Below are 18,945 nucleotides of genomic sequence, written 5' to 3' on the forward strand. Positions count from 1 at the left end.
TGGGTCTGCGCTCCCATCGCATCCCATCGCATCCCATCGCATCCCATCGCATCGCATCCCGTCCCATCCCATCGCATCCCATCGCATCCCATCGCATCCCATCGCATCCCATCGCATCCCATCGCATCCCATCGCATCCCATCCCATCCTATCCCATCCCATCCCATCGCATCCCATCCCATCCCATCGCATCCCATCCCATCGCATCCCATCCCATCCCATCCCATCCCATCGCATCCCATCCCATCCCATCGCATCCCATCCCATCGCATCCCATCCCTTCTGTTCCTCGGCTCAGCCTCCTGCTCCCTCCTCAGGAAACCCTCTTGAAACCCGAGAGCCGCCGCGTCACCCTCTGGGAGGTGGCTGGGGGTTGTGTCCCTTCTACCCCGGGCACCCCAGAGCCTCACAAGACCCCCGCGCTGTTCTAGCAGGAGGGGTGGGGGTGTCTCCAGTAAGGTCTTTCCACATTTTTTTGTTGTGGAAACCCGGCTGTTCCCCAGCAGCATCCTGGAGCTACGTGAGCTGGGACCTTTTGTTGTCTCCAGGTTCCTTGTCCCCAGGCAGGTGACTGTGCTGGGCTGAGCTGGAGATCTGTCCCCGAGCACCCTCTTGCCAAGCAACCACACGAGTCAACAAACAGAGTCACCCAGGGCCTTTTCTCACCTCCCCTGCGAGCTCCAGAGTGGCTGTGGTCAAACCCACCCTGCCGGGAACTCTGTAGGTTGAGTTTGGTAAAAACATTGTGAACTTTGGGGTAGAATCCAGTAAACAGCCCAGAAAATGCGTGGGGGATGTGTAATACACAGTGGCAAAGAAATATTTCTAATGTGTTAATTAAGAGAAATTATTAATTGTGAAAGCAGGAGGTACAGCTCTGTCTGGGGTTTCTGCACACTCGTTTTGGATGTGAGGGATTTTAGCTACAGATTTTCGGGAAGGTGATGGCTGCTGGGACTTCCCGGGTGCCAGCTCCTCCTGAAACCACCCTCCAGACCAGGAAATTACCAACAGACCTAAAACTCGCCAGAGGAGAGGTTTTAACCCCTTACAGGGCACAGCCTGGGACAGGCAGAGAGTGAAGGCTGTGGGAGACACAGCCCAAAGTGGTGGCTGGAGGTCCAAATTCCTGCTTGCCCCCACCTGTCCTCCCCCAACACAGTTCAGTGGCCATGAGCTCACCCTGACCCCACCACGAGAGCTCCTTTACCACCATTAACCTAAATGCCAGTGAAATCTTTATAGGATTTACAAATTGAAGGTTTTGTAGAACAAAAATGGAAAATAATGTCCAACCCCACCTGTCTGTGTGGAGCTGGGGAGGGGAGATCCCGCCTGTCCTGCTGCTCTGGTTGCTCTGGCTCCTTGGTGGGATGGGATGCAGCTCTTTGGAGATAAATCCAAATTCCAGGAAGCTTTTAGTACCGGCAGGAAAAATGGCTGTAGAGGAAGGGAAGGCTATTACTATCCTTTTATTCTCCCCTTCAAGACACAACTTGAATTTACCCATGCAGATATTTCTTTGCACAACCCAAAGAAGGGCAGAGCTGCTGCGACTCCAGCCTTTTCCATGGGATATTCCTAGCGTTCCTGGCCAGCGAGGAGGTTATGTAGCAAAACCCCTGGGCTGTCCCAGGCCGGGGTGAGCTCATAGTTTTGCTTCAAAGGAATTCACAGTAGTTTGGATGTTGTGGAGCCTGGTTTTGTGGCTTTCGGGAGAAAGCATCCGCAGCTGGGGAAGCGCCTGGAGCATCCCTCCAGGACAGCGCAGCCCCGACTGTCGCTGCCGGGGGTCAGACACTGCTCGGTTTTGGGTGATCCCTCACCTCGATTTGCATAGTTATCAGCCCCGCGCTGACAGGAAGGAGAGAGACAGCGAGAGCCGGGGCAGGAAGGGGCGAGGAGCGAACAGAAAGAGAGAAAAGCCACCGGGCTGGAACGGACCCACCTTGCCCAGGTGCTGCCCCGAGCATCGCCGCGGCCACCAGGTCCCATCAGGACCCACCAAGGGGACGCGTGGCTTCTGCCTCGAACTTGAGCATCCATCGAGGAGGAAGGAAAGCCCTGGCGATAGAGAGCTGAGCAGGGCAGGAGGGGCTGCATCCTCCCGCTGCCACGAGGATGCTCTCTCCGCTCTCCTGCTCCCGCACGGAGCTGGGCAAGGCGGCACGAGACCAAGGTAGGAGCCTGGTGGGGCTTTGGAGGGGTGTGGGGAGAAGGGGAGGTGTCGCTTGGTTCTCCCCTGTGGGGACAAGCTGCTGCAGAGCTCGGGCTGTGGTGGCCGCGGGAAATGGAGGCGCTGGGCTGATGGTGGCAGGGCCAGGAGCTGCTGGGCAGAGGTCAGCCTGGCATGGCATGGCCACCGTGCTGGCAGGAGAGGGTGGAGCCCTGAGTGATGGAGGCGAGCATGGCACCTCACAGGGGACCTGGCACTTGCCATAAATTCTGTCCCCTTGCCTGCTCTGCCTGCCTGGGCACGAAGGCAGGCTGCCCTGCCTGCCCAAAGCCTTGTGCAGCAGCTTGCCCCATCCTTGATGTCATTTGCAGAACTAATTCACTTCCAAACTGTTCAAAATGAACTCCGAGGTGTACCACAAATAGAAAAGGATGAGATTAGTGACACACTCGCCTGTGGTACCATGTGCAACTGCACCAAAGAGCAGGGCAGGGAGCTGGGGTGTCGCAGGAGCAGGTCAGGGTGCTGGAGCTCAGCCCTGCACCAGATGAGCACCGAGCCTGAGCACGCTGGGCTGCCTCGGGGCATCAGATTTAATCCTGCTGTTATTTAGGCACTTAGGGGCACTGTGTATCCCATAAATACAGCACTGCTAGGGAGAGGACTTGCTGGAGCACAGGCTGGCTGCTGTCACCCACTGGGATGTCACCATCGTTCAGGGTTTGGCCACCACATGGGTTATCCAAGGCCAGCCAGGTGTCCTTGGAAGGCTGGGGGCACCTCGCACTCAGGGTGTCCATGTTGCACAGAAATTTCTTTCTGGAGAACTTGCAGCTGCTCTTTGGGATGCTCTGCAACCCCAGAAAGCTGGTTCTGGCCAAACCCCAGAGGTCGCAGGGGCGAGTACCACATCCGTCAGCATCCCTGCAGCCCCGGGCCGTGGGTGTGACAGAGATCGGCTGGCAGCAGCTCCTGCCCGGTTTTCTTGCTGATATCCTGAGACCCCGAGGCTGGGCAGGGCAGAAACTGTTTGCTGGGAGGATCTGCTTTTCAGTCAGCGTTTGCACATCTGTGGTAAAGCATCCTATAGGGGCACGGCCAGCTCAGTAAATGCATCTGCCTTCATTCTGCAGCTTGTGAGCGACCTCTCCAAAATTAGCTTCATTTTTAGCTGTTTGGAATGACCCATGGATTGATTTTTATACTTTTTCTGCTGAGATTTGGGGTTAGCACTGCTGGCATCCTGCTCAGGGGCCCTTCATGGCTCCTCATCTCCTATTTAACCCTTGCTCTGTCTGGGCCCTGTTATTGAGGTTGGTGTTTAAGGAAACAAAAACCCAAAAACCAAACCTGGAAGAGATTAGGTTTGACATAAAATAGATTTGGCAATAAATTTAGCTGGCATTAAACCCAGATCAAAAAACATAAGTCATATGTAAACTTAGATAATTGAGTTACTTGCCAGTCTGCAAGTGTCATAATTGAGTAATAATGCAGAAGACATTTTATTGCTTCGTTTAATTAACAGAAATTAATGATGTGGAAGCTCTTCGATTCTGCCAAAAGGTGGCAGCCTGCATCGTGGCTTCGGGATTTGCTCAGCTGAGGGGGAGCGGCTGGAGGCGCTGGCTTGGGAAAGTTTTCGTGCAGCTCCCTGACCTCCAGGAGGGATCAGCTCAGGGTGCACGCGTGGCAGGAGGGTGACTAAAAGCCCGAAGGTGCGCGGGTAGAGGAGCCCGAGAGCCGCCGGAGGAGCCCGGCACGCCAGGAAGTGGTGGGAAGCTCTGGCGGTGTCGGTGTCTCTCCGCTCCCATGTCTGGGGGAGGGACAGCAGCGCCCAGATGGGGCTGAGCTGCCGGGGCTCCCTCACCCCAAACAGCAGAGCTTTGGGAGCCTGGCTGCACAGAGAAACCCCACCGTGGTGGGACATGGAGAAGGAGATGGCCAGGCTGAGGTTTCCTGTGTGTTTGGGGCATGGAGCTGAGCTGGAGTGGGCACCTCCACCTCCTGCAGGTGTAATTTTTAGCTCGTACAAAAAGGTTTTAACCTTATCTTAATACTGTAGATAAGTCCATTTCTGGATGTTTTCCATGCGTGGGTGCCTGCAGCCACCCAGGAGCTCTTGTCCAGCACTTGGGTGCCTGTCTAACCTTGGCACCCTCAGCCCACCAGAGCAGGGCTAGAGAGGGAATTCCCACTCTAGGTTTCAACCAGTAATGCTGCCAGTGAATCTGCCCACGAGCCCCTGCAGGGGGACAACCACAGGTGTCTGACTGTTGAGTGTCACCCAGTGCAGCCCTGGTGCTGCTGAGACAGCTCCTGGCTCGGCATGATCCCAGGTCCTCAGCAGATTCCCAAGGCACAGCATGATGGGGCAGGAGGAAGATCTGGGAAGCAGTAGATATCTGTTATGTCCAGACATCTTCATGCTGTGTCCACCTGAGGTCTGTCTCTTCATCTTAGATCCCCTGGATGCTGCTTTGGTCATGTTGGACTTGTAGGAATCAAACTGCACAGACATAATCAGAGGCAGAGATGAGCAGGAGTGGCTGCATCCAGGTCTGTGTTCTCTGGTGTTGGTGCCAGGAGTTTGAATCCTGGAACAGGATGGACATGCTGAAAACCACAGCAGCTGTTTGGGACAGGATTATCTGTGCATGTAGTCAGGGACCTTCCAGCACCATGCTTGTGGCTCCCAGGCACTGATGGGTTTTGGGCAAGGACTCTCTGCTAACAGGTGGGATGTGGGGATGGTGGGATTGGAGCTGCTGGAAGAATGCATCAGTATTGACCAGACATCCTTAAATGGGAGGATTTTTCCCTGGGCTGGACTTTTGGATCACAGTAAGCAAAAAAAAAGAGTTAATGCCAAGTTCTTGCCAAGAAAATCCCTGTTTCCCTCCCTGGGGCTTGCAGGTGCCATTCACTGGTTTGGCTGGGCAGCCTCCTGCCCTCCAGCCTCTTATCCCAGTGTCCCTGGGGTCACAGGCAATGCAGGGAGACACAAACCTGGATCACTGCTCCTCTGGCTCCTGGTGAGACATGGTCCCTGCTTGATCCTGGCCAGGCAACAGCTGCACCCCCAGGATATGCAGGATGGAGACCTCAGGCAGAGGGGAGTGCAGCACTTCCAGGAGATGATTCATGGCCAGCAGCCTTGGAATGAGCTGGGTCACATCCTGGACACACCTGGACCCCTGTAGGGGTTCTGGAGTTTGGCTTTGGCTGACCCCTACCCTTCAGACAGCTCTTGGGAGAGCTGGTAACTCCCTTCAGCCCCACAGGATGCAGCCTCCAGCAGCCCCGTGTGGTCCTGGAGCCACACCTGGAACTTTGCATCTGGAACCAGAAAAAAATCACAGCACCTGCACTATTCCTTCTGATTTATTCTCTCTGCACGAGCTGGCCCACGGCTACTGGTTTTTGAAGGAGCACCAGAGGACAGCATCAGACATTCTCTGGTGTTGGAGCAGGTTTCCCCATCAAAGGGCCACATTTCAGAGGAAGGGCTGCAGGGAACATCACTGCGAGCAGCAAAACCCCCTTTCATTCTGGCTGTGCTCTGGCTTGCACAGCAAAGAGGAGAGAGAGACCTGGGGACTGCAAAGGCTTAATTGAACTTTCCAGGCCAGTTAGAGACAAGAACACATCAAAGAGTGAACATTTTGCTGTGAATTGCTCACTGAGCTCCTTTAATTGATGGTATTTATTGACCGGGCTACTGCCTGGGGGGTGATGTGTAAGAGCTGTCCTGCTGTTCCTGGTATGGAGAAAAGGGCTTTGCTGTGGCACCACTGCCAGGAGCTTGTGGACCTCTGACAGCACTGACAGCAGGGGTCAGAGCTGGACAGCCAGGGCAGAGCTCAGGGAAAAGAGCTCATCCTGAAGGGAAAGGTGGTGGGCTCAGACACTGCTCCAACAGCACCTCCCACCCCTGCAAGGGCTTGTCGGGAACCCCCTGGGCAGGTGGGGCTGCCCTGGTGCTTTGTCACCCAGCACCTTCTGTCACTTACCCCACTCTGTAGGACAAGCCACCTGTCTGGGTGGGAGATCCAGCCGTGGTGTGTGAGGGACTCAGCCCTGGGGCTGCTGTGTCAGGTCCCTCCTGCAGTCTGGCCACCATCTGCAGGCTTGTGCTTCTGGTGGGAGAAATAAACCCCAGCAGGGGTCCCTGGGAGGGAGGATAACAGAAGGAGAAGTTCCAAGCACCCTGACCTCACACTGTGGACCAGAATCTCTACCAAGTTGTCCTGGTCCAGCTTCATCTGCTTTCACCCTAGGAGAGGTTGAGTTTGACCATAGAAAGTGAGTTTTACCTGTACCTGTGGGAGATGCTGCATCGAAGCCCCCATGGAGCCCATGTTCCCCTCGGGGTGGGTTTGACACAAACAAGGCTGGCTGTGGGCAGGGACCACCTTGAAGAGCCTCTGACCAGCACAGAGGTGTTCACAGGGATCCAGAGAATCCTGTAGGACAGGTGGAGGGGAGGGAAGATGCCAGGACACAGGCACTGGGACACTGTGTGTGCATTGCTGATGTCAGACATCCCTGGGGCTTAGAAGTTTCCACCTGGACACAGCCAGTTCCTGGAGATGACTTTGGGGCTGCTGGAGAGGCCACAGCATGGTGCCACCTGCTAACACAGGTAAAGCTGGGAGCACTCTCAGGCATGGAGGCATTTCCCTCTCCACCTCTGCTCGAAGGACAACAGGACTGAGCAGAAACACTTCTGAAAAATAAACACCAAACCCTCAGCGTGGTTTGGCAGCAGCTGAGGGGGAGGGAGCAGGTAGGTGCTCCTTCTATGGGTGATGATTCACCAGTGCTGATGAAAGTGAAGCATCTTCAGAGCTCTGCAACAGGATGTGGTGATGGCCACACTCAGCAAGCCCTGAGAGAGGCTCTGGATGGGGGCAAGGTGGGTTTGAAACCAAAACAGGCCCTTCATTGCTCTGTCTGCGTCCCCACAACTTCCTCCACAGCACAGAGAAGAAGAATGTACAAGTTCCCAGCCCTGGTGGCAGTGGTGACACTCGGGTGCTCCCCAGGTGACCCTCAGATGGCACAGGGGCATTGTCAGGGCGATTAATGCACCACTGTGCCTGAGAAAGGTTCTGGCATCAGTGGGGGTGGTGAGGGCACCAGCTGTGTGGCACTTGAGGTCTGGGCGAAGCTGCTGCAGGGTGACAGTCCCAGCTGTGCCCAGCCAGGCCCCCAGTGATGGATGGGGACTCTGTCTGAACCCAAAGCTGGCAATGGAGCTTGGCTCAACCCCAGGCAGCACCACGATAGCTCAAGCTGGGCTCCCTCCCACACTGCTCCTGATGCTTCTCCTCTTCTCCCACCAGGGCCACAGACATGGGCTGAGGAGCCCTGGCTGGTGCTGTGAGCTGCCCAGGGGGACACGGGGTGGCCCATGGGACACTGCTGCCACCACAGCGCTCCTCACCCAGGGGCCACCCATGCCACGGGAGGCCTCTGATGGAAGGTGAGTGGTGGCTGGGCAGATCCATTGCCTCTGGGGAGTTCTGCATTTGGAAATGGGATGAGGTGAGGAACCAAGGTGTGAGCAGCTCCCAGGCCAAGGGAGTGCTGTGCTGGCACAGGGGAATGGCTGTCTCTGAAGAGAAATGATCTTGCTCACACTTCCCTGCATGGGCCTGGATTCCAGGAGAAAACACCATTTCATGATTGTGTTCTTCAGTCTCTTTGACTCCAATTTCAGCTGCTGCCCTGACCTATCAGCTCCTAAAAAACTGCTTGCTTTGGGATGGCATCATCACAAGGAGGGCTTGGGAAGGGCTCTGGGGGGCTCAGCTCACCCCCTGCCACCTCCAGAGCCAGAGGGAATTGTCCACTGCTGCCTTTCCCTTGTCACCCCTCAGCAACATTCCCAGGGCTGGGCCAGCACCCATCTGTCCCACTCTCCTGTCCCGCAGGGCCCTGGATCAAGCGGTACCGCAAGCAGCTGGTGAGATCCATCTCTCGGCAGTTCCTGGAGGAGATCATCTGCCACCTGCGCAGGCTGGAGCTCCTGACGGCCGAGGAGGCTGCCCAGGTGCAGGCAGCGAGCTCCCTGCCCGAGCAGGTGAGGGCTGTGGTGGATGTCCTGGCTGGCAAGGGCAGCCACGCCTCGCAGTCCCTGCAGAGCTTCATCGAGACCTCCAACTCCCAGCTCTACCTGCACATCACTGTCTATGGTAGGAGCCCAGCCAGGGGGGCTGCACACGTGGCCTGGTGCTCGCTGGAGCCTCTGAGATGTGCACAGAGCCAGGGGGTGGTGGCAGCTCTGGTGGGGGTGTCCATGCCAGTGACTGTGCCAGCTCAGGGACTCTGCCACAGAAAACACAGCCAGGGGTGACAAGGGCTCTCTGCCAGATCTGAGGGACTTTCCTGCAGGCTCTTCACTGCCCTCAGCACACTGCTCTGGGCAGCCTGAGGAGTCTTTAATAGCCTCAATGTCCAGTTCACACCCGTCAGTCCCAACACTGGCTGGGAACAGGAAAAGGGCGGCTGACCCTGACCCCATCCTCTGGTGGCTGCCCCAACCTCAGACTCTCCTTGCAGCCCTCTGGCCAGGAGAGGTTTCCCTGGTTTCCCTCCTGGCTGGAAGGCTCCAGCCTTGGCTGGGGTCTGCTCTGAATCTCTCACAGCACCATCCCCTGCTTGCACAGCCTTTGCTGGAGGGCTTAATTTCACTGTGATACCTGAGCCAGGTGAGCAGGACAGGTCCAGAGATGGCCAGCAGGTTCAGCCAAGAGTCCAACTCATCACACAAATCCATGGCAATGAGGCAGGGATGAGGTCAAGCTGGGAAGTCAATCCAGATATCAGAATCAGGTCCAGCAAGCACAGCCAGGTTCAGACACAACCACCGTGCAAGGGCAGAGCAATGAGGTCCGAGATCAAGGTCCAGCACCTACAACACAGCTTAAGCTGAGGCTGAAGGCCCAGGGCTGAGCTCAAATGGCCTCCTGGACTGATTGTGAGGCTGGTCAGGGCCATTTATGCCCATTAGTGCCCTCTAAGCCTTGCCATGTGCCTTCCCACCAGGATGTAAGGGCTCCATGTGGTTTCCCTCTGCATGAGCACGGTAGAAAAGTGAAGCACTTTCTCCCATTTGCTTTGTGATTCCTCCTCCTCAGCCCTGTTTCATTTCTCTGTGCAGAACCCATGGTGCAGAAGCATCTGGAGAGCCTCCAGAGCTCCTATGGGAATGGCCTGGCGACAGGATCCCTGCAGCGCCTCTCCAACCTGCTGCTGGTGGAAGGCCTGACCGACATCCAGCAGAAGGAGCACGACATCCTGCAGGTTGAAACCACCAAAGGGCTGCCAAACGTATCCAAGAGCATCCCCCTGGAGAAGCTCTTCCTGCCTCTCTCCAAAGTCAGCATTCCCCCCCGGATCTGTGTCACCATCGGCGTGGCCGGGATTGGCAAGAGCACTCTGGTGAAGCTGTTTGTGCACTCCTGGGCCAAGGGTGAGATCAGCAGGGACATGATGTTCGTGCTGCCCCTCACCTTCCGGGAGCTCAACACCTACGAGAAGCTCTCTGCTGAGCGCCTCATCTGCTCAGCCTTCCCTCACATCACCGAGCCTGGCTGCATCTCGGCCGGAGCTGCCCGCACGCTGCTCATCCTCGACGGCCTGGACGAGTTCAAGACCCCCTTGGATTTTTCCAATGCGGTGGTTTGCACCGATCCCAAAAAGGAGATCCAGGTGGACAACCTGATCACCAACATTATCCGGGGCAACCTGCTGCAGGAGGTCTCTGTGTGGGTCACGGCGCGGCCGGCGGCGGCCAGGCAGATCCCCGGCGGGCTGGTGGACCGGATGACGGAAATCCGAGGGTTTGGGGCTGCGGAGATTAAGGACTTCTTGGACAAGATGTTCCTGGACAACAGAGACCTGTCCAGCCAAGTCCTGCAGCACATCAGGGCTAACAGGTCACTCCATGTCCTGTGCACCATTCCCTCTTTGTGCTGGATTTCTGCCTCCTCAATTGCTTATTATCTGAAAAACAGCACTGATCAATCCCAAGAAGCAGCCGTGGTTCCCAGGACCCTGTCAGAAATCTACTCCTATTATTTTAAAATGGCTCTGAGTGGCGACTGGCTGGAAAAGCCAAGAGAAGCCCTCAGGATCGAGCAGGCTGTGAACACCAGCAAGAAGCTGGTGGGCAGCCTGGGCAGGCTGGCCTTCTACGGGCTGCTGCGCAAGAAACACGTGTTCTATGAGCAGGACATGAAGGCTTACGGCATCGACCTCTCCCTGCTGCACAGCAGCCTCTCCACCCACCTCCTGCTCAAGGAGGAGCTGCAGACCTCCACAGCCTACTACTTCTCCCACTTAACCATCCAGGAGTTCCTGGCAGCTCTTTATTACTACACAGCAGCTAAGAGGGCCATCTTTGACCTGTTCACGGAGAGTGGGATGTCCTGGCCCAAGCTGGGCTTCCTCAGCCACTTCAGGAATGCCATTCAGAGGGCACTGCAGGCTGAGGACAGGCAGCTGGACATCTTTGTTCGCTTCCTCTCGGGGCTCCTGTCCCCGCAGGTGAACAAGCTGCTGGCCGGGTGGCTGCTGGTGAAGGACGAGCACAGTGGCTTCAGGGACCAGGCCATCGGTGTCCTGCAGGGCTGCCTGACCACTGACCAGGCTGTCTCCTCGCGCGCTGTCAATGCCATGCGCTGCCTGCATGAGATTCAGCACATGGACATTGCCAAGGCTGTGGAGGAGGCCATGAGGAGCGAGAGCTTGGCCGGGATGCTCAGCCCCATGAACTGCTCTGCCCTGGCTTATCTCCTGCAGGTCTCTGATGTCTGCCTGGAGGAGACAAACCTCTCCAACTGCCTCACCTACAATGTCTGTAAGAGCCTCCTCTCCCAGCTCCTCTTCTGCCACAGCCTCAGGTGAGTCCTGCTCGGGTTGTGCTGGGAGAAGAGAGCAGAGATGCCAGGCTGTGACTTGTAGAATCACACATTGGTTTGGGTTGGAATGGACTTTAAAGCCCATCCAGTGCCACCCCCTGCCACAGGCAGGGACATCTTCCACTGTCCCAGGTTGCTCCAAGCCCCATCCAACCTGGCCTTGGACAGTGCCAGGGATCCAGGGGCAGCCACAGCTTCTCTGGGCACCCTGTGCCAGGGCCTGCCCACCCTCACAGGGAAGGATTCCTTGCTAACTTCTAATCTAAATCTCTCATCTTTTAGTTCAAACCTGTTCCCTGTTTTAAATCCCCTCTAAGTCCTGGAGGGCCACAGGGAGGCCTCTCTCCCCTGTGACTCACAATCCCAGTTGTCAGTGGAGCCATGGGCCAACCAATGTTGTCCACCCACAGAGAGCTGCCCTGGGGATGGCGCTGCCTCAGCTCTGCTTCTGTCCTTGACTTTCTCCACTTGGGACAGGAGATGTCCCGGGAGGGTTGTCCCTTCTCTGCTTTGTTCTCCAGCCCTTGCTTTTGCTCTTTTCTTGTGTCCCCTGCAGGCTGGACAATAACCAGTTTAAGGATGACGTGATGGAGCTGCTGGGCAGTGTGCTGAGCGTGAAGGACTGCCAGATTCAGAGGCTCAGGTAGGACCTGGCCCAGGGATGTCCTGGGGATGCAGCATGGAGCTGGGGGCACCTCCAAACCAGGGTGAGGGTCCCCCAGGAATGTCTCTCCCACTGGCTCCCCAGGGTACCCACTGAGGACAGCCCCATATCATCCCCTGCACCCAGGCATGGCCACCTCACCCATGGCCCCACAGTGGCTGGGCAGGCTGCCTCCACACTGTTCCTGAAATAATGGCTATAAATCCATGGGTTATCCCAAACAAACCACTTCCCAAGGTCACAGCAGATCGCTGAACTCTCGAGGCTCTGCATGGAGCAAACAGGCTCCTGACCCCCACGCAGAGAGAGGCCTCATCCCAAATGGGTTCCCACTTTCCCCACCTCCCTGCTCTGCCTTGAGGCTGCAGAGTCACCCATCCTGTGATCTGAGCTCCCTTTTAATAGCACAAATGAATTTTAAGTCCAGAAGCCGTGTCCTTGCAGTCCCTGCCTGGTGTCCACCCCAGGAGCAGACCCCAGAGCATCCCCAGAGCATCCACCCCTTTGATTGTACCATGAACCAAACACTCCCCATGGCTTTTTTCGGCTCACCCATCCCAGCTGCATCCTGGGACATTCCAGGGGCTGTGAAAGTCTCTTTCTCCTCTGGAAAAACACCCAATTATCTTTTTTCTGGGCAGCTTGGCAGAAAATCAGATCAGCAACAAGGGAACCAAAGCTCTGGCCAGGTCGCTGCTGGTGAACAGAAGCCTGACGGTGCTGGAGTAAGTGTTTACCCCTCAGCTCCTGTCATGCACATTCCCACTGGGAACCATTCCCTGGCCCCAGTGGGGCTGGATCCCACCCAGCCTGACTGAGGTGGGGAGGGTCTCCAGTCCCTAAAGCCACCACCATGAGCTACTGGCCTGCTGTCCCACCTCAGCAGTGCCACGTGGAGGCTCAAATTTGGCCCGTGCCACTCTGGCTTTGCTAACCTCAGCTTTTCTGCCTGTCCCACCCCAGCCTGCGGAGCAACTCCATCGGCCCCACTGGAGCCAAAGCCCTGGCTGATGCCCTGAAAAAAAATCAAATCCTGCTCTCCCTGAAGTAAGTCTCGACTTCTGTAGTACCCCAGGGCTTCTGTAGTACCCCTTCCATCCCCTTTCAGTCCCACTGAGGTTTTCCCAAGCTCATGTCAGCACATGGACATAACCTGGGTGGGTTGTGCTGAGCAGTGGGTACCAGTGAGTGCAGCTGGCAGAGATCCAGGGAATGAGGCAGCCCTGGGCCAGAAAGTTGGGATTCTCCTGCCTCTTGGCTTCGGGTTGGGGTTGAGGTCCAGGTCGAGGTCCATCCCTTGCATGGGAGCTCACATGGTGCTATTTCATGGAAGGAGGAACATCCCATGGGAGAGGAAGGAAGGAGACTCCTGGGCAGGGATGTCTGGGGACAAGACGAGGGCAAGCAAACACCAGGGCATGTGGCCACTCCCTGAAGTCCTTCATGGCCACTGGCCCTGCTGTGGAAGCATCCATGCATGGCTTTGCTCCTGTCTCCTGCAGCCTGCAGCACAACTCCATCAAAGATAATGGTGCCTCCTTCCTGGCCGAGGCCCTGCTGACCAACCACAAGCTGGTGACCCTGCAGTGAGTGACTAGAAGCTGCTGTCCCCCACTCCAGTCACCCAGCAGAGCGAGGTGCCCCCGATGGGGATGTGGCACTTGGCACTCACAGGTGCCTTCCTTTGCAGCCTGCAGAAAAACTCTGTCGGAGCCCAAGGTGCCCAGAAAATTGCGGAGGCGCTGAAGCAGAACTGCAGCCTGAGGGAGCTCATGTAAGCAGGGCACGAGGTGGAGGGGTGGCAATGCCAAAGGCACATCTCCTGGGATCTGTGGGCAGGAGCAGCGGGAAGGGGGCAGGCCCATGTGACAGGCAGGAGGGACACTGCTGGCTCTGCCCGAGGGGATTGGTGTGGGTAGAGAGAGCAGGGGCTGCAGCTCTGCCTTCAGAGCAGCCCTGGGGAGATGCTCTCTGCACCTCCAGGGATGCAGGGAGCCATGCAAAGAAAGGAGAAGCCAAGTCTCCCCTCTGGCAGAAGGAAGCAGCAGAGCTCCAGGCCCTGGGGAAACATTAAAAGCTGTTCCAGCTCAAACCAGCCCAGAGAACATAGGTGTACGTGGGTGGGAAATGAGATGGCAATGAGTTCATGCTCGTTGCTGCAGCAGGAAGGGCCTGGGGGAGGTGAATCCCTTGCTGGCAGATCCAAGCTTTCTCTTCTGTCTTAGGCTCTCCAGCAACTCGGTGGGAGACAGTGGCTCCATTGCCTTGGCCGAAGCTCTGAGGGTGAACCACAGCCTGCAAAGCCTGGAGTAAGTTCCCTCTCTGTGCCTGGACTCCTGCTTACCAACAGAGCACAGCAAAATCTGCCACCTCTCAGCCCCTCCCCATGTCTGTGCCACTCCACATTCCCTGGATTTGCAGGCTGGAACACCCTGTGGCAGCTCCAGCAGCAGCCAGGCTGGCCCTGCCTTCACCAAGGGGCATTGACGGAGTTAATCCTAAAGCCCAGTGATGACTTGTTGTTCTGGCTTGGAGGAAACGACCGGCTTTGGGTCTTCTCTCTCTCAAAAGTGATGGGAATTGGCTCAGGAGGGAGGTTATGAGCGGCAGAGTCAGGGTGGGATGCTGCAACCTTCATTCCCCATGGGAACAGCAGCTGGAGAGAAGGGCTGATGGCTCTTGGTGACAAGTGGCTGTGCTCTGGTTCTGTCCCTGTGGAAACCCACAGGAACCACATGCCCAGCTGAGCCAGCAGCCATGGTGACAACCAGGCAGGGACAAGGCTGTCCCAAAAGTCTGGCAAACCCTGTCCCCTATGCTGGGTGGGGCTGGTGCTGCCATGGTCAGCAGGAATTGCTGATCCTGCCCTGGCTGCTCCCAGTGTTGGTCCTTCTGCCTTGGCTCTCTCCACCTCCTGGGGCTGGGAGATGCCCTTTTCTCAGTGAAATGGGCACTTTCCACCCCACACATGATCCCTCAGACCCTCTTTGATGCCAAGACTTGCCCATCCTCACACCTTCCCTGTTTGTCTCAGCCTCCAGAGCAACTCCATCAGCAGTGCAGGGGTCACAGCACTGACAGCAGCTCTCTGCTCCAACCGGGGACTCCTCAGCCTCAAGTAAGTGACAGTCCCTGCAGCCACCCTGGCCAAAAGCTGCTGCTGGCACCTGGGAGCTTTCCAGCAGCCTGGGCTTGTGCCTGGTTGTTTCCACAAGTGCTCTGAGATGCTGAAAGCAGCTTTGGTCCCATCTCCAGCCGTGAGGATCTTTCCATCATTACTTTTCTCCCCTTGGGACAGTATTCATTCAGCCATATCTTGGAATGAAAGGATGGCAGCAGGGGTGGTAGGCTGGGGAAAAGCCCTGATGGGCCACCAGTGCCCAAAGGAAACACAGGGAATGGAGATGCAGGGAATGGAACTGCAGAAGCTGATGGTGATGGCTTCAGACAAAGTGCTCTCAATCAATGGCCTCAGCCGCAGAGCAGGGGACAAAGGGGGCACTGGAGAAGCAGCTGATCCAGCCCTGCCTTGGCTGCTCCCCCCCAGCTCCGTGTCTTTCCCCAGCCTTCGGGAGAACTCCATCAGCAAGGAGGGAGGCCCTGCCATTGCCCGTGCCCTGCGGAACAACAGCACCCTCAGGAAGCTGGAGTAAGTGCCATGGACACACAGGCTGCTGTGTGGTGTCCCTGGAGTTGTCCCAGACATTTTGTATCTGACTTGAGTTCTCTGTCCCTCCAGCTTGGCAGCCAACCTGCTGTACGACGAAGGGGGCAAGGCGATCGCTTTGGCCATCAAGGAGAACCAGGCGCTCACATCCCTCCAGTGAGTGTCCCCTGGGTGTGGAGCCCCTGGCATGGACACAGGCAGGGACACTTCCCTGGCCCTCAGCCCCTCTGGGCTGTGACAGTGGCACCCCTGGGTGCACCACAGCCTGCAGGAGAATTCCCTGGGTCACCCTGCATGGAGCTGTGCTGCGACATCCTGGATGGACCCATGGGTCTCACACGTCCCCGGATGGGTGCAGATGACTGTGGAGCCTGGATGGATCAGGGCACACTCACAGCTCCAGGCTTCACCTCCCTTTTTCTTCTGTTTTCAGTTTGCAGTGGAACTTCATCCAGGCCAGGGCAGCCACAGCCCTGGCACAAGCACTACAGTCCAACAGCAGCCTGGCCAGCCTCGAGTAAGTGGGGACATGGGCAGATGGGTCCTGGGCCCTACTGGAAGGGCCCTTAAATCCCATCCCATTCCAGCCCCTGCCGTGGGCAGGGACACCTTCCACTAGCCCAGGTTGCTCCAAGCCCTGTCCAACCTGGCCTGGGACACTTCCAGGGATCCAGGGGCAGCCACAGCTTCTCTGGGCAACCTGTGCCAGGGCCTCCCCACCCTCACAGAGAACAATTCCTTCCCAATATCCCATCTAACCCTGCCCTCTGGCAGTGGGGAGCGATTCCCCCTTGCCCTGTCACACCAGGCCCTTGTCCCAAGTCCCTCTCCAGCCCCTCTGGAGTTCCTTTAGGCACTGGAAATCTGGTGTGTCCCCATTGCATGTCCCTGGCTGGGGATGCTCTAACTGTCTCATGGCCCAGAAGTCCCCCAAGCCCTTTGGGAATGCTGGGCCCTGTGCTGGCTGCCCTGTCCCTGCTCCTGGTGCCCAGGCCATGGGCACACACAGCACTTTTGTCCCAGTCTGCAGGAGAATGCCATCGGAGATGAGGGAATGGCTGCCCTGTCTGCTGCGCTGAAGGTCAACACCACCCTGGCAGATCTCCAGTGAGTATCCAGGCTGCAGCAGAGCCCTGCTGTCACAGCCTAATTACCCTAATTAGCATGCCATGGCCACCTCACGATGTGCTGAAGGGTCCCTGTTCCCTTGCAGCCTGCAGGTGGCTTCAGTTGGCCCGGCCGGTGCCCAAGCCCTGGCAGAAGCCTTGATGGTCAACCAGAGCCTGCAGATCCTGGAGTAAGTGCTCTGTGGAGCCACCGAGTGCCCCTGGCTGTGCCACTGAGCCCTGGGCTGTCTGACATCCTGGTCCTTGGCTCAGCACTGCTTCCCCCCTCCGTGCTGTCCTGCCAGACTTGCCTGCCCCTTGCCTTGCTGGAGTGGGAGCACTTCTCCCTCCTCCTCCCTCCTGGGGCCATCCCGGGCTGTCCTTCCTCAGCTCCTCCTTTGTTTGCAGCCTGCGGGGAAACTCCATCGGCGTGGCTGGGGCCAAGGCCATGGCCAACGCGCTGAAGGTGAACCGCAGCCTCCGCCGCCTCAAGTGAGTGTCCCATTCCCAGGGTGAGCCAGGAACAGCCTTTCCAGGCATTCCCTTGGGGAACAGCCATGGGATGGCCAGGCCAGTGGTTCTCAGTGGGGCAAACCCCAGAGTGGGTGGTTTTTCCCAATGCCCAGTCCATGCATCCCTTCCTGGTGGCCACATGTCCCTGGCCAGTGCTGGCTGACCCTCCTGCCTCCCACAGCCTGCAGGAGAATTCCCTGGGCATGGATGGAGCCATCTGCATCGCCACAGCCCTGAAGGGCAACCATGGCCTCACCTATGTCAAGTAAGTGGCTGCTGCAGTGGGTGGGAAAGGCAGGGATGGGGGAGACCATGGGAACCAACCAGGGACTTTCCCCACCACTGGCACTGTCCCATTCCTGGCTGCCCCACAGGGCAGGGGCATCCCCTGCTCCTCCTGGTGTGACAGCCACCACACCCACCCAGCTCCAGACCCCTCAGCTCCTCCCTAGGGTTGCCTCTGGAGCAAAGAATCACCTCAAAAGACAAAATCATCCCAGAGAAGTGTCTCAGTCTCTCCAGCTCTCCAGGGCTTTCTCCAGCTCCTCACCTGGCTGCCTCAGGCTCTCAAACCCAGAGTGTCCTGTGAGCAAAGTGCCAGCAAGAGCTCCTGGTGCAGTGGGGTGGCACAGGTGATGCTGCAGGCTGGTGCGGAGCTGGGGAGCATCTCCTGTCCCCACCAAGGATCCTGCTCTGCCTCGTGTCCCAGCCTGAGCTCCTCTCTCTGTCCCAGCCTGCAGGGGAACCACATCGGGCAGTCAGGAGCCAAGATGATCTCGGACACCATCCGGACAAACTCGCCCGACTGCGTTGTGGACGTGTGAGGGCCTGGCTGCAGCAAGGAGGGGCCTGGGGGTCTCTCTGGCCAGGGAGACTCTGCAGGGAGCTCCGTGGCGCCTGTCCCAGGGGCAGGGAATGCTCCTGAGCTCCTGGCACAGCTCAGGAGGACCGAGGGTGTTGGATCAGGAGTGCAGAAGGGTCAAAACTTGTGTTGAAAGCTGAGGGATGTGTATGCCCATGTCCCTGTTCATCCAGACCCTTCAAGGAATAGGGGAAATGCAAAAAGGAGGGAGGAGGGGCATATCCCACATGCCAGACCTTGGTTTTGAGGGTGATTTATTTGCTGGTGGCAGCAACTCCTCCTGTGATCTCCCTGGTGCTTTGTCACCCAGTACTGCAGGCTCCCCTTAAAATCCCAGATGGACACGAGAGTTGCTGCTGCCTGGCTCAGGTGGGAGTGATGCTGTGGACCTGGGCACTTCCAGCAGGTTCTGTGCTGTTGCTGTGCTCTCACACACAGGCTGGTGCTGGCCAGACACACCTAAAATGTTTGGTATCAATGACATAGATAACCCAAGGCATAGGAGTGGAACCATCTAGAGCAGCCTTGGAAAATTCAGTCCTCAGGACAATGGGAGCAGAAGGGTGAATGTAAGAACTGCATTGCACAAGGATGAGCTCTCCAGCACATCTTGGTGCTACACCAGGACTGCCTTAGCTCAAAGTTCTGCCTTTCATGCTCAGGCTGGAGCTCCTGGGTCTCCGGCTGTTGTCATTGGTGTTCTGTTACCTTGGGATGGCCCAGCTGCAGGGTCTGTCCCTAGCAGGTCACTTTTGGGCTGCTGAGAGCACAGGTGGTGCCTTAGTGTGTGTGGCAGAGCCCCAGTGACTCTGCAGAGGTGCCAGGTTTGCAGGTGACCCAGCAGCCAAACTGGGAACCCCCCAGGGACTCCTGAAGCCACTGCCCCCTGTCCCCAGCCCAGCCAGGATATGCTGCCACACTCAGGGCAGCCAGTGGCTGCTTCAGGGACCTGGGGGCTGATCCCAGAAACACTGGGCTGAGCTCTGCAGGTGTACATATTTGGGAATAAATGAGTTCCTGGATGAGA

General features: G+C 57.3%; 1 protein-coding gene across 5 annotated transcripts; it reads left to right on the plus strand.

Annotated features, from left to right (window-relative positions):
* Positions 1–18: 18 nt before the first annotated feature.
* NLRC3 (NLR family CARD domain containing 3) lies at positions 19–18,945 on the plus strand. Of its 5 annotated transcripts, none has more exons than XM_085075067.1 (20): positions 19–2,179; positions 6,629–6,821; positions 7,525–7,664; positions 8,116–8,264; positions 9,345–11,088; positions 11,663–11,749; positions 12,412–12,495; positions 12,734–12,817; positions 13,273–13,356; positions 13,461–13,544; positions 13,996–14,079; positions 14,805–14,888; positions 15,336–15,419; positions 15,510–15,593; positions 15,871–15,954; positions 16,461–16,544; positions 16,651–16,734; positions 16,952–17,035; positions 17,238–17,321; positions 17,790–18,945. In XM_085075067.1, exons 1-20 carry the CDS (start codon positions 1,686–1,688, stop codon positions 17,878–17,880), a joined length of 3,990 nt encoding a protein of 1,329 aa, XP_084931193.1. In that variant the 5' UTR covers positions 19–1,685; the 3' UTR covers positions 17,881–18,945. The 5 variants fall into 5 exon arrangements, with proteins under 5 accessions (XP_084931193.1, XP_084931194.1, XP_084931197.1 ...); XM_085075068.1 differs by having other exon boundaries at positions 17,797–18,945; XM_085075071.1 differs by lacking the exon at positions 6,629–6,821 and having other exon boundaries at positions 2,047–2,179; positions 17,509–18,945.

The sequence above is a fragment of the Lichenostomus cassidix genome, chromosome 14 (genome assembly GCF_008360975.1).
Source record: "Lichenostomus cassidix isolate B80296 chromosome 14, HeHo_3.0, whole genome shotgun sequence".
NCBI classification, from domain to species: Eukaryota; Metazoa; Chordata; class Aves; order Passeriformes; family Meliphagidae; genus Lichenostomus; species Lichenostomus cassidix.